General features: G+C 38.8%; 1 protein-coding gene across 2 annotated transcripts in view; it reads left to right on the top strand.

Annotated features, from left to right (window-relative positions):
- The window catches only part of LOC112153989 (PH and SEC7 domain-containing protein 1), a 133,005-nt gene that overhangs the window by 88,024 nt on the left and 22,088 nt on the right, over positions 1-22,893 (top strand). For both annotated transcript variants that reach the window (XM_024284502.2, XM_024284503.2), the window contains exon 11: positions 21,483-21,526. In XM_024284502.2, coding sequence (XP_024140270.1) covers positions 21,483-21,526 — 44 coding nt within the window. The remainder of the gene's footprint in view (positions 1-21,482; positions 21,527-22,893) is intronic.

Raw genomic sequence — 22,893 nt, 5'->3', positions numbered from 1 at the left:
CATTTCCTGTTGGGTATCTGGTACATGCTAAGCACATTAGGAGAAAACCACAGAAACCATTAAGTCTGTCTTATGGTTAGCGCACATGTACTGAGAGGGTTACTGTCCTTACCTACAGAATCTACAGTTTTCTATTGGACTTCAGCTTCTAAACACATAAGATCGGTCCTACTTTTACTTCAATAGAAATATAATGTTTATATTTCATATGAAATCTCACTTAAAGACAAATAACTGCATATTTAGCATAAACTAACTCAGACGCACCGAAAATAAACATCAAACTGTCATAGGAAAGCATGGCTGCTCCAGGGCTGTTTTTAGCCGTGGATGTTGGCTGCTAGGCCAGCTGGTTTGTTTCACAGAACCATCTGGGAAGTTGTTTTGAAAAACTGATAAAAGAAGCTAGTTTAAGTGGGTAACTGGCAGATGATGATGAACTTTTAGCCGTTACAAGCTAACTTTAGACAATTTCAACTAAAAGAGCTGAACTGGAAAAGTCAGAACCTTCTTTAATGAAGAAAAAAGCCTTTAGTGTGGTTCTGCTTCTATAAATATGAATTCATTTCAAATACAAATGTTGTGGTTAATCCAGAGAAATTATTTCAACAATATAATTTAACCCATCTCTTGTCTGTAAAGCTAAACACCATCAAATGCATGTCGGACACCTCTCTTTAGACACACGCCATATTTGCTGTTTGACACCTGTCCATAAATGTGTTCATAAGCTTGATGTCCCAAATGTGGGAGGAGCTACTGCGGGATGTTTTTAGCCTGATCGCTACGTGGAGTGATATCTGTGTGCACATACCATGCTTCTAAATGACACCCGTCTTGCGCTGTGTTACTGTGTCTCTGTGACTAAGTTTGAAAAAAGGGGAAAATAACAATAAAATGAGAAGAGCTTTTTTATTATTGTCTGGATGAAAACAAGAAAAATATTATACAGTTTAGAAGCCCAGAGCAGACCTCCACAGCTGCTCTCGGCCTGCCCGCCCACCAGCCAGCTTCCTGGGGGCCGACATAGCGGGTTTAATTGCTCCAGCCCCGCCTTCGCCCAACACCAAGCTGGGACGGGCTCTGGCAGAAGCTAAGAAAGGGAAACAGGTTAGGAAAATGGAAAGATGGATGGATGGATGAGAACGAGGCATTGGTCCTCCATATTGGAGTTTTGCTAGAGTTTTGAACACAAAACCTGCATTTACATAAAGTTCTCATTGGAAGTGCCTGCTTGAACGCGGGTTGTCGAGGGCATAAACTCAATCCTTCTCTTCAGTCTTTTTTTCTTTCAGATGCTCTTCCTAATTTGACCAGAACCCTTCTCAAACCAGTGACATGCTGGTTAGAGTTCAGAACACGGTCCACTGCTCCTCAGTTCAGCAGCTGTTTGTTTTCACAAAGATTAGAGATTTGCTTTTTTAAGATTATATAGAAGCATCAGACCCTCTTCTGTGCTTTATTAGTAAAAACAAATCCTCTAAATATGTCCTAACATTCTGAGGAAAATATTTGACAGATATGTTGTTTTCTTTAAAAATGCTGATTTTGTTCAAGATTAAATGTTGTTTCCTCTCAAAGCTGCTGGGGGAAAAATGTGGATTAAATTTCCATCAAGTACAGACGCTATTTTAACTTCAGTCATCAACTCATGAAAGACCATCTACCCTGAAAATTTAGTTTTGGGTGTTTTTAACATGTTCTTGTGGCATTTTCTGATGTTGGAGGACATATATAAAAGGAATTAAGTGTAAAATAATTTCAAATTGTTGAAGCCAAAAAATGCAGTTTGAAAAAGATTGTATTCGTGACATAGAAAATGCGCTGGACGGACCACAAGCTTCCTACTACGAGTTCGCAGCACCAGGGAAAGAAAGGGGGCGGGGTTGCTCCACATCAACACTCTGCAGAAACTATGTCCAAATGATGCATTTTGACACATTCCAGGCCCAAACCTTCGTGAATTTGGTGCAGGCAGATTTTTCTGAAGATGTTGTCCTTTGTCTATGCATGACCCTGGGGTTAATTTTCACCAAAACCATGTGGCTGAAACTGAGACAGTGTCTGCTGCTTGGTCGAAGTGGAAAAATTATCAGTTAACTTCCATTTTCTTCTTGTTTAGTAACGTCATCTTCTTCAGTAGTCTCCACTCTGGCAGATTTTGTCCTCTTTAGCTTCTTCCTCTCAACTCTTCGTCTGTCTCCTTTTCCGAGCAGCTCAGAGTCTCTTGATTAAACCCTGCGATATGTTCCTCATTATCACCACAAACGGAAAGTCGGATCGAGCAATCTTCCTCGTGGAGTCTCCTAAGCTTGGCTCTCAAAACTCACTGTTAACTACTTTACGGCTCAGATTCATTCTAAGGCGGGACAGATAAAGGGGAAGGTGGGAAATTGAGGTGAGGGACTTTGGGTCAAAGCAGAAGTTTAATGCCTTTCTTTTTGGAGATGTGTGTTGTACTGAAAATGTTAACAGATTCACCTGATTACATTTTCTAAAGGAGAGTCCGTTGATAATGTCCTGGTTGACAAAATATGACATGTGTTTTAAAGCAGAATTTTAGAGTATAAGTAAGTATTTTCCAGAGTATAAGTCATAGAAACAAAAAAATGAATTAATCAAGAAGAATAAAACATAAAGAATTCACTCCTGAGTGGCACTCTTGGGAGGAAAGTTCAACTCTTCTGAACAAATCTGTCAAACGTGACTGCTTACTGCATTCACATCATCACACGCATCAAATTTGCGTCTGCTGCCTTTTTTTTCACATTTGATGCTGTATGCTTGTCCAAAAATGTCTTCATAAACTAGACACTCCCTTCGCATGTTAGCAAAGCTACCGTCAAGTTTTTAGCCTCATTGCTGCTTTCAGCAGTACATGAGTAATATTGTCTCCATGCAAATAAGAAAAATATCACAAGATTCTAGATCAAGTTTGTTTTGGACGGCGCTTCTTCTTCTGTTTTGCTGTCAGTGGCAAATACTGATACACACATCTACTGTGCCCTCTAGTGGTTGTTAGTGAAAGACGACCACAAGTGGGAAAATATTGTATATATTTTAGGAGCTTGTTTATGTGTTTTTTCAATCAAATGTAAGTCCCCTGGCCAAATTATGTAAAAAAAAATGCAATTTATACTACGAAAAATACGGGACACTAAATGAAGGGTTTAGAAATATGAATAAAGAGCTGTAACTGATGTTAAATCTTATTCCCCCCTTTTTCACGGGGGTTAGGAACTGGAGACCTCCGCGGATACGCCGAATCCGCAAATATGGAGAATCCCCAGTCTCCATCTCAACCCTCCACCCCCGCGGCTGAAGAATGTCTATTACCGATTCATACTCGTCAAAGATACTTCTGCTTTGTAAACATTTACTAAAGAACATTGGAGTATACTCAACATGAAGATTTTTGTTTTTATTCCAGAACTATAGACTGCAAACTTTTCCTGAGGACTGTCAGTCTATCTTTCTGTGCCTTACACAATGCTTCCTCCTTCATCAGTTATGTGCGAAAGAGCTTCTCTATCTAGAATTTTCTGGTTTCATCCATTAAAAACATCTGTTCTGGTTAATAATTATCCTCCACGATTATCGTGATATTTTCTAGCCGTTTTTGAGTCAGCTGATGCCATTTCTCCATGCAGGCTCCCTGTGAGTACACTTGCCTGTGAGTGTTTTATAGCGGACGGGCTGGCGTGCTCTTCAACTGCAATCCCCTCCTGGGAAATTCCCGCAGCTCCTGCAGCACCTTTGGACGCAAAAGTTTCATACAAGTGTCTTGAGTTGTTGAGTTTTTGTCACAAATCGGAGGAGTCATGTGTTTGAAAAAAAATCTCCAAATACGTGAAACCATAAATAACGAAACGCAGAACTGTAACAACATGAAAGCACCTTTGGAAACCAGATTTGTTGTTTGACTCATGCAACAAACCACCTAGTGGTTACTTTGGAGAAATAACAAAGCTTCATTTAATTTTGATTTTAAATGTGCTTCGATCTGGAATTGAAAGCATTCTTTGTCAAGAAAAACTATGAATATATATTTTTTAAAACAGCATGAAAGTTTTTGTGTTTTTGATTTAATCCTAGAGGTTAAAGGAGTTTGATTTAGGTTGTTTTATTATTTTTGTTTGTTTTTATGTGGTGAACTGTTTCTGAATCCATCAAGCACCTAAAGATAATCAGTGATGCTGCAGACTAAATCCACCACATGAATGGATGAAGATAGGTAAAAATTGGTAAAGTGAAATGAAACGACAGCAAAAAGCAAGACAACATAAAAGATTTGATTAGGATATGCTAAACTAAAAAGCACTAATCACAGGAGTGAATATGTTCTGGTTCTTAACATTATCCAAAGTAACTGTTTTTGTAAAATTGTAATCTTTGAGCATATTGAGCTCTCAGCTATAGGTGAAAAAGGAGGAAAAAGAAAATAATCCCAAGAGAAGACAAGCACAAAGTCCTGGGTTAACGATTCAAAATAAGAAGCAACACAATCCAGTCCAGCTGGAACCACAAACCCAACAATTAAGATTCCAAAAGCAAAAGAAACTATTCACACCATTCAGCACACTTTCTGAAAGTGGATCTTTTGTCTGTTTTTTTATCAGTCTGGTGGTGTGAAGTAGTATTTCTGGCAGAAGATGTCGAATTGCTACGAAGCTAGTACAGAGAGATCAAAGAGATCACTTCTCAGAGGAAAATGTTGTTGTGGTTCGACTTCATGACAATAGATCATACTTTTTCATTATCTATTAGAGCCGATCCATTGATTAGCAGGTGTGGAAAAAAAAAAACCTGTAGTTTTTCTACAGGGTTTAATTTATCCTCATGTTTTATTACTGATAAGCTGCTGAAATGTGTCTCATATATTTTTAACTTTAGAACTGCAGATTTGCGACTGTAGAATAATTCTTCTGGTTTTAAGTTTTAATCAACTTTCTTTTTAGCTTTAAGTGATTCAGTCACCCTTTGATGTTTGTGTTTCTTTGCTTTGTTCTCAGCAGAGCAGAATTACTTTAAAAATCTCTTTATTGTATGCTCATGTAACACGACAGAGAGCTAAAATGTCAAACTGTGTAAACTTGATCATTTGCAGAGGAAATGATGGCGATCTGTCTTCATGCGGGGATAAGATGGATGGACGTGCACATGCAGCGCGGCACATGTCCACTGCTGTACTCCAGCTTGTTTGTCTCCATCAGCGAGTTCCTGTTATAGCCTTGACGATGAGCCCATAAACTGTCCTAATGGGCTCTGGGGGGCACTTCCTCCTTCTGTCACCAACAATGTGCTATTAGTAAACAGACCTGCAGCAGAACTGCAGAGACAGCTGACAATCACAGCCCATTAAATGAGCTGGAACTAAACATTCATCCGCTCTTTGATTTGACTTTTTTAAATTATGATGGATTATTATGAAAAGGTGTGTGCAGGTGAATTAAATGATTCCACAAAAATTGTGTTATAATAATATATATAAAGAAAATTAAGAAAAAAAAAATATTTTTTTGTATTTTTTACTCAAATTGTAAATGTTTGTACCTTTTGGGAAGGCAAAAAAAAAAGTATTGTTAAGACTTCAGAAAAAACTGCAATAGAACTCCATGTCTTAGCAGAAAGTAGTCTATTTAAGTAAACTACTAGTACACTTAGTCTAAGCTCAAAGTGAGGCTGTAGACTTGAAGTTTGTGTTATATACTATTCTTTGTGTCGTAAATTGACACGTTCTTCAAACTACACAATTAATGCAATTCCAGTGGATTCTAAAGCTGAGAAAAGAGAATATCAGGGCAAATAGTTCATATGACAACATGTTTAATGGACGCGTTTTGTAAGCAGAGCCCACATACTGTCTTAAAATGTGCTAATGATGGATGAACATGAGTTTTGAACACATTTCCATAGACGTTTCAGTGGAAATATTCGCTTAAACGCAAGTTTCTAGGCCATTCCTGTAGTGAGTTTTTGTTCTTTAAAGAAATGACCGCAATGCACAATTCCACCACTAGGGGAAACAAAGGAAATGTAAGACCAGAAAAACAAGAGATCAAGAAATAAACATGATGAAGGCCAAACGATGCCGAGTTTCAGGTCTAAAAAGGAGGTTAACTCCAAATTCTAATGTTCACAAATGTTTGCAAATTTAATTTGGTTTATGTTTTCACTGTTTTGCAGAGAGTTTGAGAGTTTGAGTTTACTATCGGGATTGCTTCAATGTTAGATGTAAAATATTCAGTCGGTATGAAATTGAATAAAAAATTTCTTTTTTGTTTTATTGAAATACATTTTATTTTAAATTAATGAGTAATGATAAGTGATTAGGCTACTAGGTTGGTTGAGGATTTTTTTCCAACTGTGAAAAAAACTAAAATAAAGCTACAGATAACAAGATTTTGCTTTTATTTTACTGGTCTGGCCCACTTGAGATTGTTGGGTTTAATGTGGCCCCTGAACCAAAATGAATTTGACATCCGTGGCCTACACCACTTATCCTCAAGTATACTTAAATACTTAAATACTACTTTTTTATTATGGGTTACCATTGCACAGTAGTGGCAACAGTCAAAACTGCTTTGTTATTCGCCATCGTTTATAAAATTTAGCTAAAAATTGTACTTAAATAAGGCTGGCATTAGTACAAACAGATTTTACTGAAGTATGAGTAAAACGCACTCAATTAAGAGTGAATTACTAGTAAGATAATGACTATAGCACACTCAATGCTGCAGTTCATATTGTTAGTCATAACACATGAATGTAAAGAATAATTAGAAAAATGTTGGTTTATTAACAGAGCTTCAGTTCACATCAGAGCAAAACGATCTAACCAAGCAAATTACAACTATGATTGTCCTACCAAAGTATTTAAGATTGTTGGTCAGGATTGTTCCAACTATAAATCAGGCGGACAAAAATAAAAAAATTATATCCCAATTCTGTCAAATTGGAAGTTTTTCTGTCATAAATACTTATAAATCCCAGTGAAATGTGTGGTACAGATGAACTTTTCTTAAAAGTAATTCTGTAAATTATATTTTTTATTTAATTTGAGGTTGCACAGTGGTGTAGTGATTAGCACTCTTGCCTCACAGTGAGAAGGTTCTGGTTCAAAACCAAGCTGGATTCTTTCGGTGAGGAGTTTGCATGTTCTGATGCATGTGTGTGTTTTTACAGGATGTTTGCTTTCTCCCACAGTCCAAAAACATGCTAAATGGTGACTCTAAACTGTCTATAGTTGTGAATGTGAGTGATTGTGTTGCACTATTGTTCAGAGTGTAGGCCACCTTTGCCCAGCAGTGGCTAGGATAAGCTCCAGCAACACTATATTTGTTGGAAAATGGATGGATGTGACTTGAAATGTGTAACAGTGCATGTGTCAGTGTAGATAATTACAGCAAAAATGATGATTATTTGTGCTCGCAGAGACTCTGGTGGCTCTTAAGCCTCCATAATCATGTCATTGTTCGTTTACCGTTTCCCTCAGCTTGGATGCTGAACAAAGCTGCTCTGCAGCTTCTGTTCCGTAGCTCCCTGCAGAACCTAAAGCTCTGTCATGTTCTGAGTTTGTGCTTTAGAGGGAACTTTCTGCTCAGACATGCACAGCCTTGCACTCTCCCTCACTCTTCCCTCTCAGGCTTGAAGTGGGAGCTAATGATTCTCTGAAGTAGGTTACCAGCCCGCTACCGAGCAGCAGAACAAACTCTGCTGACGTGAACATGCTGTGCAGCTCCATCCAACACTGATCCGCAGCTTCAAACGCTAATTAGGAACTCTGATGTTATCAACTGCATTGCTGCATTGATCGCAAGGGGAAAGACAGAGGACTCCTCTAGTGTTTTACCAATACAAGCAATAAACAGAATCACATGTTGGTCTGTCCTTCTGAGGAATTGTCTAAAATCTGCTCTGGAAACAAAATGCAAAGCAAGAAGAACATCAACTTATCGCTGTGTATTTTATTCCAATTCAGTCAAGATTCTTACAAAGTTGCCAAACTTATGAGTGTTGTTTAACAAAAAACAAGAGCCGGGAATCGATTAAAAAAATTAACAAATTAATCGCAAACCTGGAAAAAATAATTTTGTTTTTGTTCTCTGTATTTGGCAACCATTTATTATCTGCGAATAATCACAATAGGAAATCACACATGAAACTCTACATTTAGATTATTTATTTTTAATTACTGCTCTCAATCAATTGCAAAAAGAAATGATCAATCACACTTTTGTGTTGGGATTGATCACAATTAATCGCAATGTTTTACCAGGTAAAATGTATTTGCACAATATAGAATCGAACCACGAATCAAATAATTGCTTTTTGTGAAAAACTGATCTAAACAAAAGTAGCAAGAATAAAGTACTAAAAAGCGATTGAATATTTATTTCTTTTGTAAGTGATCATAGTATAAGTGGTATAATACCCAATGAAAGTCAACAGTAACTCATATAACCACTGGTTACAACCGAGGTCTGCAGAAGAGAATCTCTGAACACAAAACAACCTTGAGACAGATGAGCTACAGCAGTACTGTACATTTACTGGTCTGATGAATCTCCATTTCTGCAGCATTCAGATGGTAGGGTCAGAATTTGGCATCAATAAAATGAAAGCATGGATCCATCCTTCCTTGTATCATCAGTTCAGGCTTGGTGGTGGTGTAATAGTGTGGGGGATATTTTCTTGGCACACTTTGGACCCCTTTACCAATTGATCATGGTTACAGCGCCAAAGTCAACCAAAGTACCATCTTCTGATGGTACTTCCAGCAGGATAAGACTCCATGTCATAAAGCTGGAATCATCTCCGACTGGTTTCTTGAACAAGGACTTCACTGAACTCTAATGACCTCCACAGTCACCAGAACCCGATAGATCCCCTTTGGGATGCGGTGGAACGGGAGATCGGCAAAATCTGCAGCAACTGTGTGATGCTCTCATGTCAATATGAACCAAATTCTCTGAGAAATATTTCCAGTATTTTGTTGAATCTATGCCACCAAGGTTTAAGACAGTTATGAAAACAAAAGTCCAACTCTGCTGAATCTACTGGAATTGCGTTTTTTATATAAACTATTAAAAGTTACAGTTGTCAAAAGAATGTAAACACTGGACTTAAAGCTACAATGTAAAAGAGTTAACATTGTCGTCTGGTAAATTGCCTTTTTTATGAAACCAGCCTCTAGTGGTCATTTGTGATACTGCAACATATGATGCTAGGGGGATTGAACATTATTCCAAATCCTTCTGGTGCAACAAACCAGTTTTGTTTCCAAACTTAGAGACACTTTGTAGTATTTTTTGGTTTAACATTTGTGCTCTATGTGCATAGGATTAATAGAAACACACCAGAGAATCACTCAAACAAATGTCTTTTCTTCATTGTTAAAGAATTATTAATGTAAAAGAGCATTTTTTCATTGATTTCATTTACCGGGAACATAAAACTAACCTTTCTCTGTAATTGTTTTTGCTTTTTTTAAATGGATCTTGATACTGTAAAGGAAAAATATGCACCTAAACATTATTTGACAGAAATCAATACTGTTTTTCTGCCCGCAGTAAATAGAAAAATTGAACAAACAATAATTGCACCTCCTCGTTTTGCATCCCTACTGAAGGCACCCTGTGGGAAGGCTCAGAAATTTGAGTCCGGTCAGTAGTTTGAGATCCCTGGGGTCAGTGCGCTTAGTGCTGTGCTGTTTCTGTATTTCATTGCGGAGAGATCAACTGTAAGTAAAACAGTGCAGCTGTCTGTTTCTAGTCAGTAAACAGAAATCTGGAAGCGCTCTGTGAGAGCAAAACTCAGTTCACAAACCATTCAAATGGTAATTCTAGTCCATTTTCTCTGTCAAGAAGGGCCAAACAATGACTTAAATCTTACACAGCTTTTCTCTAAAAATAGGTGCCGTTGAAGAGGACAGGACGGAGAAAGATGTCCAGGAAAAGAAAGGCAGGGCGTGAAGAGGAGGCAGCTGTTTCGGTCAGAGGAGAGACGATGCTGCAGTCTCTCGGCGAGCCGTCTGGACTTTGAGGAAGGGGTAGAGGAGGAGAGAAGAGGGGCAGGATTGAGTGGGGGCCACTGACAGCTAATAGGAGAACTCATAAGCTTTCAAAAACACATACAAGTTCTTATCTAGAACTTTCTTGGGCTTGATTTTCAAGTTAGTAAGGTTTTGGGGTTTAGGGTCGTACTTTTGGACACTGTCGCAGAAGTTCCAAACGACTGGACCTTGCTGTCAAAGTGGAGGTGAGCTCCCCTGCGGTTGGCTGATGTTCCTTTCCATTTTCTTCCTCACGGAGTCGCAGGTGCCAGGGGGGAAACCACTCAGCTCTCCGCTCGCCCGAATGTTACCCTAATATCAGCAGACAGATGTCGGTCATGAGGGAGGAATTGTCTGGTCTGATAGCAGGAACTGTGGTGGCAAAGCTGACCTCTGTTGTCATGTTTTAAATTTAGCAACAGCTTGAGCAACACAAGAGCCGAACGGTCAGGTCAGTGTCAGTTAGGTTTTCCTCTGACAAATGAACATTTATAACTTTTTTTTTTCTTAAAGTGAGTCAATCTAAGGCTTCTGTAGCCTTAAAAATCGATTATGGGCACATAATTTCATATTCATAATTTTTTTTATTCACTTTGCAGGAAAGACGACTAAAACCAAACAGATCATTGTCAAACTTAAAGACCCACTTCAATGAATAATAATGTTTTTGATATGTTCTTGTGGCATTTATCTTGTAGTGGACAGAAAATTAAGCTCAAATAGCATTTTTGAGTACAGCATCGTCTACACATTGGCTATATCCAAATCCCCTTTACTACTAAAACACAATGTAGTGCAGGACTATCATGTGCCCTGGATTTTAAAAGCAATTCAGACACCATGCTCACTACTTTAGTTTTTGTTTTTTTAAACGGCTGATATGACATCTCAATTAACTGAAGTGAAAATCTAAACTATATGAACATTTTACAACATTTTCTTACTGTTTTGATGATGAAAATGTGAATAGTTTATTTAAAAATTACAATTAAACCCATATTTTTCACAAAAATTGTTCAAACAAATTACATTGTGGTCTATATTCGCTAATGTAGAGAGTATCGATGCACACTGGTTTTTTGCAAAGACTTCTGGGAAATTCCTAGCACTGGATTTTGGAAATGTGGATTCGCATAGCATTATAAAATCGCAAACGCACTATTTAGTGCACTATATAGTGAAATTATGTCTATTATGTCATGCTATGGCAAACTATAAAGCACATTAAATGTGACAAAAGAGTCAGAGATAAATCCATCAGTCAGATTTTAACAGTAGTTCTAGAATTCAATTGTGACATGCTACACGTTAGCCATATTAGCATATTTGCAAATCCTCCAACTTTGAAAACAGACTGATACAACTAAAACAAATGTCACTGCAACTATGCTAACTCCCAATCTTGTTAGTAGCATGAAAAAAAAATCGGCATTGGTACACGCTAGCATATTCACAAAATGTTTAAAGCCACGCACACAGCAAGAATTTGATGTGCATTAAAGAACAAATTAAATGCAGGTTGTTGAACCCACGTTTAGCGTTGAAAATGTCACAAATCTTGCTCAAGTTTTTAATAAACAGCTCAATTATGATGTACGAAAGACTTGGTGTCATAGAATTCCAGCCAGGCACAAACCGCATTTTCAAATGGTTAAATAAAATAAAATGAGCCCCAATCCATACATCACTACCAAATCAGTCTCTGAATTCATTGGCCACGCAATTTGTACATAGAGCTCAAAACAGTCGTAGCTTTTCCCAGCTAGGGGTGAACGCAAAAGTTCTGAATGGGGACACTTGAAACGCGTGTTTACGTTGACTTTCCATCAGAGACGTTGCTTGAATGTGTGCTGCTGAAGGTTAGCGAATTACAGTGTTTTTTATTTTGGCTAAAATCAACCTAATCATAATTAAAAGGCTCCTGCGTTAGCTTTTAAAACAGACCAAAAAATGATCAGAGTGAGACTTTAAATAAAGCATTTAAAATTTACATACTGAGGCTTTTATTTGCTGCTGCTTAGTTAAGGATCAAAACCAAAAACTGCATCAGGCCTGCAGGCAAAATTATTATGGGTGCATTATTTATGAGCGCCAGCATTTGCTGATCTGCTAAACTTTTTCCTGGAAGATTTTTTTCTTTAATGCAGTGTTGCTTCAGTTTACAAGGACCAAACATTCAAATACATAAGTGTTGATGAGGTTGAACTCTTGTTACATCACTTTCTTTGGCCTTCGGGGGCACTGAATGAGTCCTACTACTGGCACCAGCCTTTTCATTACTTTTTACCTTTTTGTTTGTTTTGGGGTGGTGGTGATGAGTTTCAGTTTAGTGATGAAACACGTGAACACAAATTAGTTTTCTGAGCATAAGTATGTATTTTTGAAGTCCACTCCATCTAAGAATTTTCTCTCTCTCTCTCTCTCTCTCTCTCTCTCTCTCTCTCTCTATCTATATATATATATATATATATAAATATATCTATATTTGGAATTCAGATGTTTTTTTTTAAATGTATTGATGAAATCCAATGTGAAGAAGTCCCTGCTAACCTGAAAGTGACCAAAAAACTCAATTGAAATGTAGTCCTTTTTATAAAAAGTTGGATACAACTCGTACAGATTACTCTGGGTCGCCACCATGACAGACAATGCCCTGTAAAATGGATTCCATAGACATACGCCCGATGGTCTCTGTGTAGGTTCAGGCCAATGTCTGGCAGGGCAGAGGAAACTCTTTATGGTCCTTCATACCGTAGTGGTCGGTGTCTCTTACACCGCTCCTGGTAGCAAAATAATTTATAGCTTTGCTTTTCAGTGGAAAAATACTGATTTGGTCCTTCAAGCTTCCCCTAACTGGTTTCAACTGGCCTGCAGCTTAATGTGAGCTAATATAAAAATGGATTCATCACTGTTTTATGACAGAGTATAAAATTGCAACATACTATAAAAGTATTTTTTTTTCTAAAATTCTTTTTTTTTTTATTATTCGCCACACTATATTTTTTTACCATATAATTTTCACTAATAAAGAAATCATAAATTAATATATTTGTATAAATATATATTTTTTAATAAGCGTAAATTAGTGTATTATATTAGTATATTATTAATAATATCAGTTATGTTACTTTAGGTTATTTGTTAAGTTTTTGCTCCAACAATGTTAATTTAAGATGAAAAATAAAGACACAAGTGTTCAGAAAAAGGGCCAATTTTTAACCTGGTGTAACTGTTTTATAACAAATTCATCATCAACAACTATTTAATCCATCGAATGCAGCAAATAGTCATTTTAAAACGGAATAACAATAGATGAGTTATTCTCACTGTAAAGTTTTTAAAATTACCAAAAACATTATCCCGCCAAAAGTATCATGGAAGCAGCCATTTTGGAATAAGCAGGAGAATCCCTTCTACTGCCCCTAGTGGAATGATGATGAACTGCATGACAATAGTCGATGGGTTTTTAAGGAAAGTTTGAATTATGTTAATGAGATAGGGGTCTGAGAAACGTGTGGATTAAATATGATAGCGTTTTTATAATCATTTTTAAAACAGGTCAGAGAACGTTGTAATTAATTGAATGTCTTAATAAATCCTTTATAAGAATTTAGAATATTTTTTCAACCAACGGTACTTGTTTGATTATACACTGCAGCTGCACTGTTTCACCCTCACTTTACCTCCCATAGCTCCACATGATCACTGCATACTAATACCCGCTGCAAGTGTATTTCTGTGTGTCTATATGTATAATCTCACCTGTTTGTGTGCTCAGAAAGGCTTTTGGGAGGCTGTGATTTGCTGCTGATGACTGTGAGGGAGAAAAAGGAGGGAGGGAGGGAGGTGCGCATTGACGAACAGAGAGGGAGGCAGAGGAAAGGAAAGCTCTGTCCCTATCGGCTTCTTTTTGCTCTCAACTCAGGCAGCCCGCTCTCCTTTCCTCTCGTCCTCCTCCACCTCCTCCTCCTCCTCCTCACAGCAAAGAAGAAGGAAAAAATACAGAAGGGATGTTGGAATAAAGCAAAGGATCGAGGAAAAGATGAGAGACATTAGCAGAAGGAGAGCAGATAATCTTTTTTTCCCCTCTACACCCCACCCGCTGAATGTACGATGAGAGTCTAAAACCAGCACAGAGCGCGTGCAGGAGGAGAAGTAGATCGAGCAGAGGGATGTCAGCGTGGATCGAGAGCATGAGGAGGATCATCTGACAATCAGCCGGATCCATTTTTTACAGCAGGAGCAACAGGAACGCTCACTCTTTTGCTTTTTTTAATCACACTTTTTTTCTTCTGCCGCGGTTCGAATCCGTTTGTGGTTTTGTGACGAAATTGGGGGCGCTCTTTGGAATCCCTGCGCTGAAGTCCGAGGGCGGCCGTCTCTCCCTCCCACCCTTTGCCGTATCTCCCTGGATTTTATGTGTTTACTGTACGTTTGCGTCACATGAAGAGATCACCCTTGTTTACCCTTGTGTGTCTTTCCCCCCCTGTCATTCCTCTTTTAACACCCCTCTTTCACGCCGGCAGCCCATTCTCACCTCTGCTGCCTGTGAGCATCCTAACCTGGTTTCCTTTTCAGTGGGAAAGAAGTGGATTTATGCATCAGGCTGCTGCGATTCTATTTCATCTAAAAGACAAGAAAAAGTTCTCACCTGCAGAGGAGAGTCCCGCCCACTCACAGGATGTATAATACATGGGTGCCTTATCAATAATTCAGCATCAGACGTGCGCCCTGGTGTTGCCTGGTGAGTGGTGACATCCCAAAGATGAGACTGCTGACAGCACGCTCCGCTGATAGTGCTAACTTACTTGACAGCAGCTTGATGATGTGCCACCTCCCTCTGCGGCCTCCCCTGATCACCGGCTGCTCCCTGTAATAACCGGATCCGGTTCCAGCTGTTTGCTGGCACTGTCCCACCACCACCTGCTGGACTCCATCCAGAACATCCTTCCTCTAAGACCGGACTAATACGGGCTAAACACACAGGGCTTCTTTTCTTTCATTTATTTTTTTTATCTTTGGACGTTTCATCTGTGCTCTCACCATGATTGGTGTTAACAGCCTGCACTCGGCGGGGCGCTTACGCTCACGCTCTCTTTGCACTGTGCGCTACGGAAGGGACTTCCGGATGATGGACCCGTTTCGTTATCCCAGAACGCCTCGCTCACGCTCCCTCAAACCGCTCGTCTTTCCAGACCTGCTGGGCAAAGCTCAGGATGGGCAGAACCACCCACAGGCCAGGAAGAGGAGGAAGGTACTGCAAAGTATACTCTGCATCACCATCATGGTCTGTCTTATCTGAGTCTGAAGTTTTCCAGATAGCATTATGGGGTGTTTTGGGGGTCCTTTGTAGCTCTAATTCTGTTTCTTTAAAACCACTGAAACCAGTAGCTGTAATAGACTAGACCAGGAGTCTGCAACCTGCAGCTCCAGATCCACATGTGTCTCTTTTATCTCTCCATGGTGGCTCCAAACATAAAATAAGTCATGGAGACTGCTGACCCAGTCATGACAACCGTCAGAGTCAGCAGCTCCCTGCTAATGGATGCCTAACCAAAACTACCTAAAGAAAACAAATAAACAAAGTCAGCAAACTAAGACTACCAAGATCCAACCCCAAACTAAAATAACAAAACCCAGCAGTGTAAGACTGCTGAGGACAAAGAGGAGAAAAAGAACAAAAAGAAATAAATAAAAGAAAATAGCATTTTTTAAGTGAGGATTACTTAATTAGCATTTATTTAATTTAGATTAGTTAAATGTATAAATTGATGTCTGAGGTTCACATAGATGATAAACTATGTAGGTTTTTACATCCATGTGGACCTGAAGACGTCTTGTTTGTTCAACTCTACCTCCAGAATGAACAGATTTTATATGCAAAGCAAAACTTTGATAAAAAGTTTGATCTTTTTTGAGTTAAAAGCACATATTATCTTGTGCTGCACAACATTGGTTTCTAGCTGCCCAGAGCTGAATTTAGATGATCCCGTTTAGCTCAAAGTCTTTTATTTTAAAAATAAGTTATTTGAGCTTCTGTCAAACATAAAAAACACATTTTAAAAGATGTTAGGTTCTTTTTTATATTTTTTGATTTCTTTTAAATCGACATAATTCATATTTATCATTTTATAGCCATCAGACAGATTTATCGTCAACCTGTCAGAAACTGGACGTGTTTGGACCCAAAATGCAGGAGACAGATTTCCTTCCATCTATCCATTTTTCTTAACCCGCTGTATCCCTTTTGGGGTCACGGGTTGTCAGAGCCTAATGAAGGAGGGGTACACCCTGGACAGGTCCCTAGCCTGTTGCAGGGCATGACTGGGACTTAAAAACTTCAACCAGACACTTAAATACACTGAGGATGACTGACTTAAGACACCTGTGGATAATTAGCAAACTGTTAGCATGTGTGACAGAAGGAAAAACACATGACAACATCCAAGGAAACACTAAAATCAAACTAAAGGACCCAGTCCTCAACCAACCTTATTTTAGTGTCTAAAAAGGCTGGGCGATACGGAGCATTTGAGTATCAATCCAATACCAATCAAAATCACAGATATCGATACTAATATCGATATTTTTCTTAAATACGGTGGATGTTACATGAACCTCAAAATTTCAATTGTTTTTAACTGCTGTGAGTGTTTTCTTATTTATTTATTTTTTTGTAAGTTTTCCTTTTTTTTAAATTACTTGATACACCTAGAAAACAGAATTAGGACAAAATTTTCAATTAAATGGAAACTAGTTTATTAAAATACAAACTTCTTGAAACTAAATAAAAAGTGAAGAAGGTCATGAAAAACTCCAAACCAAAAAAAAGCAATGAACTATGGTGAACTATGAACTATTTGCTGATACTATTACGTTTCAAAAAGAGTAGAAATATCAATAACTGTGATCCGATACCAACTTGAGATCGATACTATCGATTTTTTGGATCGATCCGCTCAGCACTACTGTCTAATCCATCAAGCTTCTCCTTCCGGGTTTGTCTAAAGAACCATTTTTGTCTTTATTTGTTGCAGAATCAAACATAACTGAACTGTAACAGCAATCGTTTATTCAAACAAATGTTTAATTTGCACGTAATCACAGCAAAAACCCCAAATCTCTCGTCTCTATGGTTTTACACCTTGTTAAACCTGTCATATGTATCTGCAGCAGGATTTAAGATCTTTTTAGGACCTTGCTTTTAAAATAACTCAAGAAATCTAACAAAAAATATGGATTATGAACCAACTTTGGTGTCAATTTAACACTTAACTTGAAGAGACTCATGCCCAAAATGATTGTTAATCATTGTTAAATGTTTCAGTCAGTCGTGTTAGAAAAATATATATTTTTTAAATCTCCTCTATTTTCCATTCATTGGTATCAATTGAGTAAATGAACATTTGTCACTTCAGACTTATGATGTAGACCTGATGTAACAGAATTGGACCTCTGGACTTCTTTGATTATGTTTTCTACACATTTTAACAACATTCAGACAAGCTAAACTTCTGTGGCTGAGATCCTCCATGATTTGATGGGAAACTCCCTGGTTTTCTTGTGTTTCCTGTTTTCCTCACTTGGTAATAAAAGTCTTAAATGACGGATTGCTTCGTTAGTGCAGGTGAAACACGAGGACAACTGAATTTAATTAGTCTTAAATCACGACACATATCAAATTCACCAAAGCAGTAAAAATCAGTTGATTAACTTCAGAATCTCTTAGCGATCATTCCTTATGATTCATAAGGAACTCGGAGCTGAAGACGGCGGCGAGGACAGCCCATCAGTGTCTCGTCCATCAGCTCATTTGTCACATGTGTCCATCAGCTGCAGCCACCGCCTGCATGGTGCTGAGAGCCTCCTGCTGTCATCTGTCAGCCTGCTTCTCTTCAGCAGACCAACTGTGAAACAGAGTTTCTGTCGGGCTTTCAGCAGAAGACATTTATGGAGGTCCTTATTGTCCATCAGAGCTAAAGAGATCATTCGGAAGTTCTGGATGTGCTGAGTCTGACTAAATCATGCCGACAGTTCAAGTAATTTTTATACATAAAGATGCATCAAAGTTCTGCAAAAAACAAACAAGACAAGACTGCATCATCTGAAAACTATATTAAAGATATATGTAAAATGTATCCTCTAGCAGAGCCGGTTAGGTTGATATTTCAGACAAATTTGGCATGGATGTACCTTAAAGATTAACCAAACTCTAAATCAACTTTTTTGTCTGTTGACCTTTATAAATGGGGCTTTAAAAGTGCTGTCTGTGCTTGCCAAATTTTTGACAAATAAAATAAACTTGCTTAATTCCTTCAAAAAATAAGCAAAAACTATGTGTGCTGCCCCCTACAGGTTCAAATGAGGTATTACAGTTGAATTTGCGATTGGCCAACTGGTGTAAGTCCATGAAGTTTCATGTCATCACGCTCCGCAGCTCCGGTATAAAAGCCCCGCCCATCTTTGATTCTGTAACGGTTGGTCGTTATTGTTAGCTTTAGCATGGCACGTAGGTGTTCAGTTGTCAAAAATCTACTGGATTGCACAACTTTCCAGTTAGTGCAACTGGCATTGAATCCAGGGACCTCCGTCCTGGTGATGTATTCGCAGTGAACATTTCACTCAAGATTCTTTGCTTAAAACGTTAGCCTTTATTGGCTAATGATGCTAGCGGCATTTTACTTCTCTCAGAGACAGGATCCCTTCGGACCTGCAAACCCTCAGCTCCGCTGCAAAAGCAGCGTCTTGAGCTAACGGCTTGAAACAATAAGGGGGAAGCAAAAAAGCCCCCACCTCCTCAGAAAGTTCTGTGAAGAAACTTGCATTACTTCGTCCGGTACCACTCTCCGTATTGAAGACCCAGCGTATGCTACATAAAACTTAACTGTCAATCATAAATCCAAGCCACACCCCCACTGCTCAGTCTGCCCCCACTAGCCCCGCCCCTTTTGGGGGGGTATTTTTCAAATCTTGGCTTAGAATGGAGTCAGCCTCCAACTACTCTGTTTGGTATCCCTTTAATATCTCCTCTTTCAGAAAATCATGTTAGCCACAAGAAAAAATGAAAAATGGCGGCTATTTGCAAAGATGGCTGCCGTACTTGCAAGTGTTACAAAAATATTTTATGTGTTTTTGCCTCAGTCCCAAAAATATGGGCTGTCCATGCACAAAATGCAGTCTTTAAACTTAAGGAGTACCTATAGAATGCTAATATATGTATATTATATTTAAAACACGCTTTTCTGAAAGAGAGGATCCTAAACTAAATGCACTCCTAGTTTTCCTGCTTTAAATAGGTAAATGGGAAATGTATTCATGATGTGGATCTAAAACTGTTCTTTAAAGTGGGTTTTTGTTGCAGCTGCAGCTTCTTTTGTCACTTGCTTCGTTCCAGCTTGCGTCTCCTAAAGCTCCGGTCAGATCTGGAGGCACAAAAATAGTTCCCAGGCCTCATTCATCAATAATTGGAAGGGCTTTATAGATAAAGCCGCAATGATCCCTAAAGGATGACGTCTGCCTTTGTCCCTGCTCTTAAGAACATCAGGGGAATTAATTAATTGACAAAAAGAACTTTAGGCGCCTGTAATCTTTCTTCTTCAACTCTGCCTTTTTAATTGTTCCAATGGCTGAACGTGTGCCGACCAACCCTGGATAGTTTGGCCACATTTCTGCTTTTAATGTGGCGCCTGGATTCAGTTAACATTTTTAGTTTGTACGGCGGTTTTGATTTAGTTGTTGCCAGATCCTGGATGTCGTTTCTCTGCCAGAGTTTGATGCCATCTTTCATAATCTTTTGTTTATTTTTATTCAGTTGGACCTTCAACTCTGGATATCTCACTGTTTGACGGATTATTTTTTCCTTTGGTTTTTCTCCATTTGAGACCCAAACACCTTCATTCATGATGTTTAACGTACGGCGATGGTTTTCTGCCGTGAACAGAAACGCTTGAATAAAGAAGACAGTTCTGCTCCTTTGAGATCCTAAAACTAATATAGCGCGGATGGTGTTATAGGTTGCTCAGGCCCACACCTTCACAGAGTGTGTTGACAATTGAGATATAAGTACATCACATACATATGATTTGTAAAAAAAAGATTTGCTCTGTTTTAATGTCATATAAAAGTTTTCTAAAGGAATAAACTATAGACCTTATTAAAACTATAGTAACATTAACGTTTTATTTTTATAATTTATAATTATTGATGCTGCAAACTACTTCTGCTCCAAAATTAACTTAATTTAACCTATACTGGAAAGCAAAAACATAGTTTTTATTTTATGATAGAAATCAATTCAAGGGGTTAAAGAAATATTTATCAAACAGGAGCTTCGTATTAATGTTTAAATGATAAGTTATTTTGCTGAATATAAAAAAATACAAGATCCATAAATAAACTTTTAAGTAGTTTTACTTTTTAGGACATACATTATATTTATTCATCTGGCACAAATAGAAAAAAATCACATTCTGAAACTATAGGGTCTCCAAAAACAAGAGTTAGTTTAACTTGATGTTGTTCACCTTTATGAACATCCTGATAAATGCCACAGCGAATCAGCTATCACTGATTTGCATTGGTGGTTTGGCAGAGAGTTTTACGCTGGATGGCCTTCCTGACACAACCTTGAATTTTATCGGGGCTAGGGACCGGTACAGGGAGACCCAGACTTGGGCCTCCTTTGCCTCGTTTCCACTGAGCGGTACGGACCAGACCAGTCCCCTCTTAGCCGGTTTAGAATGGTCCGGGCCATTCCAGTGTGTTTCCATTGAGCGTTGGAAAGAGGACAAAACCAATGAACAAAACTTTGGCTTGGATGTTGAGTCGGGAAAGCGCTGGTCGGACGCTTGCTGTTGTCGTAAAACCTTTCCACCGATCAATGAGATACATCGTGTGATGACAGAAGCTCCGCCCTCACGGGTCCATTCCATTTTTCTATGGACTTACGACTAACGGGCTCAAAAGCAATGAATGCAATTTTTTTGTATACAAACGTTTTCTACAAGAACTATGATTAGAAACATCATAATAAAACTATGCATGTACAGAAATGCTTGGTTGTAAATATGATTAGAGTTTAGCCTATTTGTGAACAATTTTACACATCTTTTTTTCCTTCTGGCCGCCGGGTCGATGCATGTCTAAATTATTAATTGGGTGATTGATCTGTTTGTCTGGATGTTGACAGTTCAGGCAGTTGAATGGGTTTTTTTTTGTGACGGACTCATTAGTCGGACAGTGGAAGGGTTTCCTTTTTCAGAACGAGCTGTTGATGGAGTGATTTCTAAATACAGTTTATTGAATGAAGCCATTGTGCTTACTGTGCATCTTTCCTGGAAACCACAGCAGGGCAGACGCCATGTACCTGAATATAAATGAGTGCTGCCAACATCTGTCTGAAAATGTGTTTTTCTCTCTTTTTTTGCAGGCGCTTTACAACTCAATTAAGAATCAGAAGCTGCAGTGGACACTGTGAGTATTTTTAATAACGTGCACACACACAAACACGTTGGTATTGATTAACTTGCGTTTTGTTAATGGTCTGATGGTTGCCCGGCATGCCGAAGCAAACATTAATGTGTCAAGGGTTGCTATTCTGGATCTCAGCTCCAGAGCGCCTCAGAGATGCCAATTAAGTGACTAGCTTTTCAAGCTTTGTTGCCATAGTTACGGCACCATGGATACGACTCCATAGCTACCGCTTTTCTCTCCTGTGTTCTCTCAGCAGCAAACACGCCGTGCACACACACACACACACACACACACACACAGACAGAGCAGGCGGATAAATGAACTGTACTTATAAAAAAACACGGGGATTTGTTTTTTGCATGAACACGCTGTCCTCTGCTCACACCAACAGCATGAAAAGGAGGGGAATAAAAGAAAGAGAACTCCATTTTTTTTAGATGGCTCTTTACCTGCATCCTGTACAAAGGTGTGACCACAGCCTCCCACTGCCTTTCCAAAAATAGCCTCAGCAGCAGCAGCAGCAGCAGCGCTCCGAAAGCGGCTGAATAAAAGTGGTCAGAGGAGCAGATCGAGCCCGAGGTCCGCAGAGAGGCAGGCGATCCAGTTCAAACAACTCCGCTGACATATAGACAGCTATTTAAACAGCACATAGCAGGGCACCGGGGAAAGAAAAGATGTTATTTTTAGACACATATAAACACCATCGGGTGAAGAAGAATGTCCCCTCAGAGTAAAGCCAGTGGCAGGTTAAAGCGCTCAGCAGCAGGCTCGGATTCAGCCCCACTATGGGATGCAGAGTTTGGGCTCTCAAAGCCCTCGAAGGCCCTTAAAGTGCTTAGAAAATCATGCTATCAGTTCATCTTTTTAATATGTTTTATAAGTTGTTCCTGACACTACCTTCTGCTTTTACCGGGCTATGGACAGGCACAAGCAGGACACTGGTGTGAGGCTGCATCTATCTTTTAATGTCTATTTGTACTTCCTTACATTTTCTTGTCTTTATTATTATTTTGGGAGGGAGGTCCTTTTTTTCTTTAGTTCACATGTGTCAAAGCCAAGGCCCGGGGGCCGAATCCGGCCTGTTGGGTAATTATATCCGGCCCTCCAGATCATTTTAATTTATTGTTACAGCCCAAATAGGCACACCAGCCTCAGTCTAGTTCAGGGGTTGGCAACCGATAACAGTAAAAGAGCCATTTGGGCTCAATTTCTACTGATCAAAACCTAAAAAGAGCCGCATAGTCTTACGTTAGCCTTTAAGAAATTTGGATTTGCATTCATTACCTATTTTTTTTAATTAATATGAATTATTTCTATTTTTTGGCTCGAACAAAAGCGGAACTATAAAAAGAAACTAGCGTCTCTCA

The sequence above is a fragment of the Oryzias melastigma genome, linkage group LG19, assembly GCF_002922805.2.
Source record: "Oryzias melastigma strain HK-1 linkage group LG19, ASM292280v2, whole genome shotgun sequence".
Taxonomy (NCBI): domain Eukaryota; kingdom Metazoa; phylum Chordata; class Actinopteri; order Beloniformes; family Adrianichthyidae; genus Oryzias; species Oryzias melastigma.
Note: the sequence above shows the minus strand (reverse complement) of the source record. Positions and strands in the feature narration are given on the sequence as shown.